General features: G+C 35.1%; 1 protein-coding gene across 1 annotated transcript in view; it reads right to left on the bottom strand.

Annotated features, from left to right (window-relative positions):
* Nucleotides 1-3,341: 3,341 nt before the first annotated feature.
* Nucleotides 3,342-12,170, bottom strand: part of BCHE (butyrylcholinesterase) — a 68,130-nt gene continuing 59,301 nt past the window's right edge. Inside the window, exon 4 of the mRNA XM_061168261.1 lies at nt 3,342-4,176. Coding sequence (XP_061024244.1) covers nt 4,052-4,176 — 125 coding nt within the window. The 3' untranslated portion in view covers nt 3,342-4,051. The remainder of the gene's footprint in view (nt 4,177-12,170) is intronic.

A 12,170-nucleotide genomic window follows, 5' to 3' on the forward strand; every position in this document is an offset into this window, starting at 1 on the left:
TAACCAAGAAAACTTAAATTTGATGTCAAGTAGAAAAAAGAATCTATCATGAAATATTATGAAATGCTAAAAACAAAAAATGCCAAAATATCAAGATTAACATGAGAATGAAAATTATCACATGTGACTAAGGTCTAAAAGATATCAGAAAAAATTTACTAAAAAGTAGATAGTCAAAACCTCATAAATTCAAATTTTACTCCCCTCTTCATTAGGGAATCACCCTTTCTGAAGAATATCTGCTGCAAGAAAATACTTGTATTATCTAATATGGTCCAGTCCAGTTCCAGTTCAGTTGCTCAGTCATGTCCGACTCTTTGCAACCCCATGAATCGCAGCACACCAGGCCTCCCTGTCCATCACCAACTCCCAGAGTTTACTCAAACTCATGTCCATCGAGTCGGTGATGCCATCCAGCCATCTCATCCTCTGTCGTCCCCTATACGGTAGTAGAATATTAATATAGATGTGAATGTGCCCTAGGCACTTTAAGAAGTGTTGAATTTTGGTTTAGGCTGTGAAAGTAAACTGCACTGAACAAAGTTTAACAGTCAACAAAGACTTCATTCAGGGTTATTGCAATTGGGGAATTAAGATTACTGGGAGAAATATCAATAACCTCAGATATGGAGATGACAACACCCTTATGGCTGAAAGTGAAGAAGAACTAAAGAGCGTTTTGATGAAGGTGAAAGAAGAGAGTGGAAAAGCTGGCCTAAAACTCAATGTTCAAAAAACAAAGATCATGACATCTTGTCCCATCACTTCAGACAAACAGATGGGGAAAGAATGGATACAGTGACAGATTTCATTTTCTTGGACTTCAAAATCACTGTGGACGATGACTGCAGCCTTGAAATTAAAAGATGATTGTTCCTTGGAAGAAAAGCTATAACTAACCTAGACAGCATATTAAAAAGCAGAGACATCATTTTGTCAACAAAGGTCTATATAAGCAAAGTTATGGTTTTTCCAGTATTCATGTATGGATGTGAGAGTTGGACTATACAGAAAGCTGAGCACTGAAGAATTAATGCATTTGAACTGAGGTGTTAGAGAAGACTCTTGAGAGTCCCTTGGACTGCAAGGAGATCCAACCAGTCCATCCTAAAGGAAATCAGTCCTGAATGTTCATTGGAAGGACTGGTGCTGAAGCTGAAGCTTCAACACTTTGGCTACCTGATGCGAAGAGATGAACCACGGGAAAAGACCCTGATGCTGGGAATGATTGAAGGTAAGAAAATGGGGCAACAGCGGATGAGATGGTTGGATGGCATCATCAGCTCAAAGGATGTGAGCTTGGGCAAACTTCAGGAGATGGTGATGGAGAAGGAAGTCTGGCATGCTGCAGTCTATGGTGTTGCAAAGACTCAGACATGACTGAGCAACTGAACAACAATAACAACAGTTGCAAATGGGGAGAGAGACTGAACTCAACTTCTCTGAAATAAAAGATGTGAAGGTTTTTATGTGTTGAGGTGAGCTAGTAGAAAAGTACTGGCAGACTTTGGGGGAGGGCTGACCAATGGGATATGTTGAGCACATAGAGTTATTCTTGAGTTTGCAATGTTTTCTTCTGGGATTAAGCCATCAGTGTTTGGTAATTGGCTCCCAAAGAAGTTAGGCTCCTATCTTCCCATCGAGACTGAGTGATGGAGGCACTATCTCTTTTAATGTTTAATTTCAAAGTAATAGTTCCCAGGTCCTTGAGAAAGACATTTCATGGGTAGTAAAACTGACAAGAGGCTGAGAGATTTATACACATTTCAAAGGGGCAGAGAAAGAATTTACAATGGCAACATTTCTGAAGCAAATTCTCTAAGAAACTGGAAGTCAGAGGCCCATAGCCAGGAGGAAATCTGTCTAAAACTTAGTCAAGCTGAGGGGAACAGTAAGGCTATCTTGGTCAAGGCAATGACTTCGAATTTATATTCCAGGTTGTATTATGTATAATAGTAGCATTCCTCTGGCTTTTATCCCTCCCTTTGACTAAAATTGGGAGCAGTTATCGTTAATAGATGATAGATAGATAAAAGGTAGATTGATAGATCATTCTATCTCTCTTATTTTTAGATCATTCTCTTGATATAGTTACTTCAAGGATTTTAGAATGGTGTTTAACACTGTTAAATACATTTTTATAGTTTATTATCCAGAGGCTTCTTTGATAAATCCTCTCTGCTCCTGTTTTTTCTCCCCTAACCACTGAAGGAAATCAAAAATAATTAGAACAGAATGCCTAACTCAGAAAAACAAGGTAATATAGTAATCGCCTCAAGCAAAAGACTTCTGCAAATGCTTCTGAGGAGAAAAGCAAGTTGCTGTATTCACCTACCTAGTTTAATGATCATTATGTAATTAATCCTAGTAGCATCTCTTTCTGAGCCTGGCAAGAATGATTACTTGTCCATATTTTTGAGAGTTCACAAATAGTCAATATTTTTAAAATGAAAAGTGTGATGGGAAACAGAAATTAAAAGTCTGATTAGTCATCTTGCATCTGAATTACCATTATTACTTAGTGTCAAATAAGCAAATTCTGTTTGCTGTGTTAGTCACTCAGTCATGTCTTTAATCTATACTGAGCACTAGTTTTCAGTGCTTAATTAGCATAATCAACAATACTGCCCTGGGCTTCTCTGGTAGTTCAGTGGTAAAGAATCCACCTGCCAAGGCAGGAGACACGGGTCTGATAAGGGAATATCTCACATGCCTAAGAACAACTAAGTCTGTGCACGCTGACTCCTGAGCCTGTGCCCCAGAGCCTGGGAACCACAACTGCGGAGGCCATGTGCCACAACTACCGAAGGGCATGTGCCCTAGAGCCTGTCTCCACACAAGAAGCCACCGCAGCGAGAAGCCTGTGCACTGCAAAGAATAGTAGCTCTCATTTGCCACAACTAGAGGAAAGCCCACACAACGAAGACCCAACACAGCCTGAAAAAATCAATAAAACTGTTTAAAAAAAGAAAAAAAGAGGTGATGGCCATTTAAGACAAAGCAAAACAGCAAAACAAAACAAAAACAGTGCTGCTCTCTCCTGGGATTTAAAATCTCCTGACATCGTCCCTTTAATGGAAGACAGTGAATTTATTCATGGGATGTGTTCCCTTGTCATGAAAGTTAGTAAATGCAGATTTGTAATTTTTAAAATTATTAAAACAATATACTTTTCCTGAGGAAAATATAATCATTTCTTTTTTGAAACGGAACAATTTCTTTACTAAAATCCTGATATATGTGGGTGCAGTCAAGGGATATTTCAGATAGTACATACTTTTTGCATTACAGGAAGAGTAATTTACATGTGGACATGTTTGGGGAGAGTTGAGGAGTGAGGATGTGAGAAAGAAAAAAGTTGAAAGAACAGGAATATAATTTGAGGACTATAAGCATACACATCTTTAAAAAATTCAAAATATAAGTAATTATATTCTTTTACATTTTGTCTTTTGGTTGTGACATTTTGTTTCTATCATTAGATGATTCCAAGTGATCAAGCCTCTTATTTTAAGATTCTCTTAAATAAATTTTCTTGCCTTCATATAAAAGAAAAACCAAAGCAGCCAATTACTTTGTTTGTTTTAATGTATCATGTTAACATTAAATGCATAAATTAGTTAAAAGGAAATAATATTGTAAATCACAGTATGTAATGTTTCAAGACCTCCCATCCATTTTTTAAAAATATATTTTATCAGTGGTAATAAAAATAAATTAGAGATTGGAAACAGAACTCAGATATGTTTTAGGGAAAAATTTTCTTAAAGTTATTCAGGAAAGAGAGAGTTTGAAGCTGCAGATTGTTTTAATATGCATATAATTAATTGTCATACTTTATAATGTGAAATTTAATTAAACTAGTTCTAGCCGTTTGGGTTTTGAAATGCTAGGTACGATACTAAGTGAAAGAAGAGAGGAATTGATTTTATCCTTTTGGCATTTTTGTTTCATACATAATAGCTTTCTTACCAGGAGTGTAAGAGAGCCAATGATAGTTTTGCCTTGATCTACAGGAAAATGAACATTCCATAAAAGGTAAATCTATTAATTAGAGACCTGCACAGCTTTCTTTCTTGCTAGTATAATCATTAAATTGATTTTTCCAATCCATCATGTAATTGTTCCAGCGATGGAATCCTGCTTTCCATTCTCGTTCTGCTTCATCAATATTTCCTGTAAAACACGGAGTGAGTTGCATTAATCTACATTTCAATCTCTGTTTATGTTAATTAAAAATAATTTTGATTTCAGATGCCATTTTCTCCTAGCACACTGCACAGTGATCTTTTAATTTATTATTTATTATAAACTTCTTTCACTACATGAAAAAACTAATAAATTTTTAAATATACTATATGAAAATGAAAATAATATATACATACAAGATGTATTCAACATAAAATGTAACACACATGAGCTTGTATATTATGTCAAATTATATTACATATTTTTGCTTTAGTTTCTGAGAAGATATATAAATATTATTTTCTAGAATCCCCTAAGTATAGTAAAAATCTCATTTAATGCATCTATTTTACATATATAATTATATAGCAGAGTATTATTATTTCTGATGAAAATGCTCATATATAAATATTTATTATTAATGCATTAGGAGAACTTTATAATTGGCATTCTACATAGATTTTACATTCATTCTGTATTAATATATTTTCATTACACACAAAGCCTGGTCATTGAAAAGAGTTTATTAAACATAGTGCAAGATAGAAGTTTATTAACTGCTTTGAAAATTAGAATGATGACCAAGAAAATCTCTGTTTTTCAGCAGTTTGCAAAGTGTATGTATGTGTCAGGGGAGAGGACTGTTTCTGCCAGAAATAATATGAGACAATGAACCAAAAATGATTTTGTAATACAAAAAACTTGAAATCTTGATTTATTTGAAAAGTGTATTATATTAAAGAATAAAGATTGTAAACAATAGAAGCTCTTAAATTATAAGCTTTTAAAATCATATATTTAAGTTCCTAATATAAATAGATGTAATAAAGCAAGAAGATGGTTTATTCAAATCTATAGGTATTTAATATATTTGTAGTACTCTTATGTTTTAAGTTTTTAGGAGATTTTGCCAAGAGATAGCACTGGTCACAGCAAACAACCTCTTCCAACAACAAATGGACTACAAATGGACATGTCTACAAATGGACTTCACCAGACGGTCAATACCAAAATCAGATTGATTATTTTCTTTGCAGCCATAAATGGAGAGGCTCCATACAATCAGCAAAAACAAGACTGTGAGCTGACTGGGGCTTGGACCATGAACTCCTTATTACCAAATTCAGACTTAACTTGAAGAAAGTAGGGGAAACCACTAAACCATTCAGGTATGACTTAAATCAAATATCTTATGATTATACAGTGGAAGTGACAAATAGATTCAAGGGATTAGATCTGATAGGCAGAGTGCCTGAAGAACTATGGATGGAGGTTCGTGACACTGTACAGGAGGCAGGGATCAAGAACATCCCCAAGAAAAAGAAATGCAAAAGGCAAAATGGTTGTCTGAGGAGGGCTTATAACTAGGTGAGAAAAGAAGAGAAGTGAAAAGCAAAAGAGAAAAGGAAAGGTACACCCATTTGAACGCAGAGTTCCAAAGAATAGCAAGGAGAGACAAGGAAGCCTTCCTCAGTGATCAATGCAAAAAAACAGGAACACAATAGAATGGGAAAGACTGGAGATCTTTTCAAGAAAATGAGAGATACCAATAGAATATTTCATGCAAAGATGGGCACAAAAAAAGGACAGAAATGGTAGTTACCTAACAGAAGCAGAACATATTAAGAAAGGGTGGCAAGAATACACAGAAGAACTATACAAAACAGATCTTCATAACTCAGATAACCATGATGGTATGATCACTCACCTAGAGCCAGACATCCTGGAATGTGAAGTCAAGTGGGCTTTAGGAAGCATCATTACGAGCAAAGCTAGTGAAGGTGATGGAATTCCAGTTGAACTATTTCAAATCCTAAAAGATGATGCTGTGAAAGGGCTGCACTAAGTATGTCAACAAATTGGAAAACTCAGCAGTAGTCACAGGACTAGAAAAGGTCAGGTTTCATTCCAATCCCAAAGTAGGCAATGCAAAAGAATGCTCTAACTACTGCACAATTGCACTCATCTCACACACTAGCAAAGTGATGCTCAAAGTTCTCCAAGCCAGGCTACAACTGTAAGTGAACTGAGATATTCCAGATTTTCTTGCTGAATTTAGCAAAGGCAGAGAAACCAATATCAAATTGCCAACATCTGTCAGATCATTGAAAAAGCAAGAGAGTTCCAGAAAAACATCAACTTCTGTTTTACTGAATACAATAAAGCCTTTGACTGTGTGGATCACAACAAACTGTGGAAAATTCTTAGAGAAGGGAATACCAGAACACCTGACCTGCCTCCTGAGATATGTGTATGCATGCCAAGAAGCAACAGTTAGAACTGGACATGGAGCAACAGACTGGTTCCAAATAGGGAAAGGAGTACGTCAAGGCTGTATATTGTCACCCTGCCTATTTAACTTATATGCACATCATGGGAAATGCCAGGCTGGATGAAGCACTAATTGGAATCAAGACTGCCAGGAGAAATATCAATAACCTCAGAAATGCAGATAACACTACCCTTATAGCAGAAAATGAACAGTGACTAAAGAGCCTCTTGATGAAAGTGAAAGAGGAGAATGAAGAAGTTGGCTTAAAATGCAACATTCAGAAAACTAAGATCATGACATCTGGATCTATGGCAAATAGATGGAGAAACAATGCAAACAGTGACAGACTTTATTTTCTTGGGCTCCAAAATCACTGCAGATCGTGACTGTAGCCATGAAAGTAAAAGACACTTACTCCTTAGAAGAAAAGCTGTGACCAACCTAGACAGCATGTTAAAAAGAGGAGACATTATTTTGCTGACAAAGGTCCATCCAGTCAAAGCTATGGTTTTTCCAGTAGTCATGTATGGATGTGAGAATTGGACTATATAGAAAGCTGAGTGCTAAAGAATTGATGCTTTTGAACTGTGGTGTTGGAGAAGACTCTTGAGAGTTCCTTGGACTGCAAGGAGATCCAACCAGTCCATCCTAAAGGAGATCAGTCCTGGGTGTTCATTGGAAGGGCTGATGCTGAAACTTAAACTCCAATACTTTGGCCACCTGATAAAAAGAATTGACTCATTGGAAAAGACCCTGAGGCTGGGAAAGATTGAAGGCAGGAGGAGAAGGGGACGGCAGAGGATGAGATGGCTGGATGGCATCACCGACTTGATGGACATGAGTTTGAGCAAGCTCTAGCAGTTGGTGATGGACAGAGAAGCCTCGCGTGCTGCAGTTCAAGGGTTCACAAAGAGTCAGACATGACTGAGCGACTGAACTGAACTGAACTTAATAAAGCTAGAAGATGGTTTATTTAAATCTATAGGTATTTTATATATTTGTAGTTCTCTCATTTTTAAGTCTTTAGAATGCTAAGCTACAGTCATTAAATTAAAAACAAAAGTTTGTTATTTCAACTATTATGAAAATAAAAACTGACAATTTTTATTATATACTTTTCAGTTAGGAATTTTGAAATTAATTATAACTTTGTAAGGTGTTAGTTAGGAGAATGTTCATGTGATCTCATACTACAATATAATGTATACATAAAAATGTCTTCATATTATTAACAACAGAGCACATTCAGTGATTTGTTTTTTGTTAAATGACAGTGAAAATATTTAATGCCATTAAGAGATCCCCTGTAATTTAAGATATAGTTAGGTTTGAAATGTTCACAGTGCTTGGACATTGGACAAATTTTTGTGAGTTTATATTTGAGTTTATAGGAAAAAATGTCCTATTTCTATGTAAAATGCCTTTGTAAAGGTCAATGGCTATACTTTTTTTGTGAATAGAAGAACTTTTCTAAAGAGTCAAAAAACAGTAGATGTGGAAGAAAGATACTAAACATCCTACCAAATGATACACTCTTCTGTTCTTTTTTATGATAATTAAATGCTGTTTTAAATTTATTTACACAAAATAAGAACTCTAAAGTTTAGAAACAACAAAACTTTTGGTATAACAAATAAGTGATTGGTAATTTAGCATTTAGATGATGAATTTTAATATTTAGAGAAAAGGTCTTATATCTGATTTTCTTTTCTTCATGGAATTATATAAAATCCATTGATTCATGTAAACATAAATTTATTTCTTTTTGGGTCATAATCAAATATCTATACAATTTACTTACTAAAAGTTTACTTTCTAATGTCAAAATGCTCTGTAAATCTGATTACATTTTCCCTTTAGAATTACTGAATATTGATTGAGACAATACAGTACAAAACATTTAATTATTTTCTAACAGAATCTAAAGGAACTGGATACACTGTAATGAAAAGACAATAAAAAAAAAAAACCTTAGTCCTATGTCATAAATCATAACCAAAATTAGAATTTTTTTCTCCTCCTCTACTTCTTTTTCATCCCAAACTAGAATACTGTTATACTTAAGTGGCTATAGATTTATCATCATCAGTGAGATGTAGCTCTATTTGTTTTATAGTTAACAGGGTGCTGCACTGTGGAATAAAGAAAAGAACATCAATATAAGCTTTGGAGTGACATGGGTTGAAATTCCAGCTTGACCAATTATGATATTAGTATAAAAAATTAACTTTTCAAATTAATTTTCCAACTGTAAATGGAGTTGGTAATCCCTATTTTGCAGTGTTGCCATGAGGGATAATTGAGATGGTGTGTACATTTAATTAAACTATATGCATCTATGGGGAGCTCTGGAAATGAACTTACTGCCTTTGTAACAAAAATTCATTCCTAAATTTGTTCTTTATCGAACCAGTGTAGACCTAGATCAATATCAGTAATTTAAAAACACACTGATACAACTTTTTCAGGACTTGGATGATCTTTGTTTTGCCCACATTGTGTTTCATTTGGGAGAAAGTCAGCAGTCTTCACTACACAAAGAAGGATATAATTAAACTATTTTTTTTTTTTTTTTTTTTTGGTCTTGTCAGTTAAAAAAGGGTGAGCAATATTTTACCAGAACTAAGTCTAACTAGCCAAGTCTGAGGAGTTAGGACAGAACATAAGAGAAGTTATTGTTATTGTTAATCAAGATGAAAGTAGAAGACATTAACTACATTGATACTGAATGGTACTGAATATTACAATAAAAAGTAACATTTCCTGTGTTTTGAGAGATCATAAAAATATCATCTGTCCCCTTTACTTGCTTATATTCCTGTTTTTCAACCAGTTATTAAAATTGCAAAGGGATTCATAATTCTTTATAAAGCAAATCATAAACTTACTAATTGCCCTGTTATAATTTGAGGTGTGTGATGAGATGGTGTGAACTACGATAAACTTGTCAGGAAGATCTGCTGGAGAAGTGATAGGTTACCCACTCCAGTATTTTTGGACATCCCTCGTGGCTCAGCTGGTAAAGAATCTGTCTGCAGTGGGGGAGACCTGGGTTCGATCCATGGGTTGGGAAAGCTATTCTGGCCTGGAGAGTTCCATGTGGATTGTATAGTCCTTGGAGTCACTAAGAGTCAGACATACTGAGCAACTTTCACTTTCATGATTACTCAGACTGGGCTTTGTGAAGACATCGTATGTTTTACAGTGAAATAAATAAATCAGTTACTTTGATCCAAGTAACTCAAAGTCTTTTGTTTATTTGTTTGCTTTGTTTTGCTTTTAACAACTCATGGAAAAGTCAAATATGAAAAACTGCTTGATATTTTTCCTTCAAACTACCTTTTCACTATACCATTTTTGTTTGCATTCTTGATGCCTAATTAGCAAATAGCAGAATATGAGATTCCAAAGTGATCAATCAGAATAATATGTCAACTCTTAAATTTACATTAGTCTTCTTTAGTTGTATCAACCAGTATTTCATGATTTATTCAAAGGCCAAAGGAGGAACAATTGGATCTGATATTTTTGTAATCTGAGAAGATGTGTAGGTCAATTTTTTCCGTTTATATGAATTTACTTCCTCAATTTTAATGAAAAATATTGATATTTCATCAACATTGAATGGGTCATTTCTCTACTTCCATTTCTTGTGATTATGAAATATTGTAGTTATATTCTTAGCAAAAAATCTGAATTTGTTAACAGTTGAAACAGTGTATTTTATTTCTTGCAGGTGCTTGCAATAAGAGCACAGGTGTGTGCTGAAATATAGTCTGAAGTTAAGAGTTAGAATTTGAGTGTTAGACAAATCTTAAGGATCATTTTTTTGAGCATATTTACTACTCAGATGGAAATAACTGCTCAGAAGGTACTTATGCTTATTGTACTTCCATTGTGAGTGAGGTAAACATTTCTCCTTTTAAGAAGTCCTGTTCAGTATTTATTTTTTGAAATTTTCCTTTGCTTGTGAAGTTACCTTGCTTTTAAAAAAACCAAAAGGAGTATTTCCATAAAATCTTCAGCCCAGGTCATCTGAACCAAATTTTCAGAATATCGAAGAGTAAAATGTTGAAAGTTTTATGACTTGATAAATATAAGGTATGTTAATAACATATCTTCTTAATATTTAAATCCCTCTACATTATTTCTTTATAAAACCTAAAGACATGACATTTCAAACTAATTGTTTATTTAAGTGTAAATATTATTATTACTAATGAATACATTGTTGATATTATAACAATTATGTCATACATTTACTTTAAAATTTACTAAATATATTTCATAAAACTACTTTGGGGTAATTATCTGAAAAAATAGTGATAAATATAAAATATGTTTTCAAGACACATTGGGAGTATCCCAGAGTGACATATATGTTTCCATCCAGCACAGTGTTCTTGACATTAGGAAGTTGTTCAGCCCTGGGTAGGAGAGGGCAGCATCTAGCCAAAAACATAGGAGTTGGTTTATTCAACTGCTTTACAGAAGTTGGATATTTAGAGATAGAGATTTTGAAGTACATCTTCAAAACCTGTTGATATTGAAATTTTATTTTATCCTCAAATACACTACAGTAGGGGCTTCCCAGGTGATGCTAGTGGTAAAAAGCCCACCAGCCAACGGATGCTGGAGATTTAAGAGACACAGGTCTCATACGTATGTTGGGAAGATCCCCTGGTGGAGGACATGGCAACCCACTCCAGTATTCTTGCCTGGAGAATCCCATGGACAGAGGAGCTTGGCAAGCTACAGTCCATAGGGCTGCATAGAGTTGGACACAACTGAGACGACTTAGCATGCACACACACACACACTGCAATAGACCACATGTGCTTCAACCAGAACGACTAAGTTGATTTTATAATAAATTAGTCATTTAAACATTTCCCGTACTCTCAGCATATTTTGCTTCAAATTATGATCCTCCCATTTCAAAATATGAGGTTATTGATATTTCTCCCAGCAATCTTGACTCCAGCTTGTGCTTCTTCCAGCCCAGCATTTCTCATGATGTACTCTGCGTATAAGTTAAATAAACAAGGCGACAATATACAGCCTTGACATACTCCTTTCCCTATTTGGAACCAGTCTGTTGTTCCATGTCCAGTTCTGAATGTTGCTTCCTGACCTGTATATAGGTTTCTCAAGAGGCAGGTCAGGTGGTCTGGTATTCCCATCTCTTTCAGAATTTTCCACAGTTTATTGTGATCCATAGAGTCAAAGGCTTCGGAATAGTCAATAAAGCAGAAATAGATGTTTTTCTGGAACTCTCTTGCTTTTTTGATGATCCAGCAGATGATGGCAATTTGATCTCTGGTTCCTCTGCCTTTTCTAAAACCAGCTTGAACATCTGGAAGTTCATGGTTCACATATTGCTGAAGCCTGGCTTGGAGAATTTTGAGCATTACTTTACTAGCATGTGAGATGAGTGCAATTGTGCGGTAGTTTGAGCATTCTTTGGCATTACCTTTCTTTGGGATTGGAATGAAAACTGACCTTTTCCTGTGGCCACTGCTGAGTTTTCCAATTTGCTGACATATTGAGTGCAGCACTTTCACAGTATCATCATTTAGAATTTGATATAGCTCAACTAGAATGCCATCGCCTCCACTAGCTTTGCTCATAGTGATGCTTCCTAAGGCCCACTTGACTTCACATTCCAGGATGTCTGGCTTTAGGTGAGTGGGAGTGGTCACACCTTCAT

Source organism: Dama dama, chromosome 19 (genome assembly GCF_033118175.1).
Source record: "Dama dama isolate Ldn47 chromosome 19, ASM3311817v1, whole genome shotgun sequence".
Classification (NCBI taxonomy): Eukaryota; Metazoa; Chordata; class Mammalia; order Artiodactyla; family Cervidae; genus Dama; species Dama dama.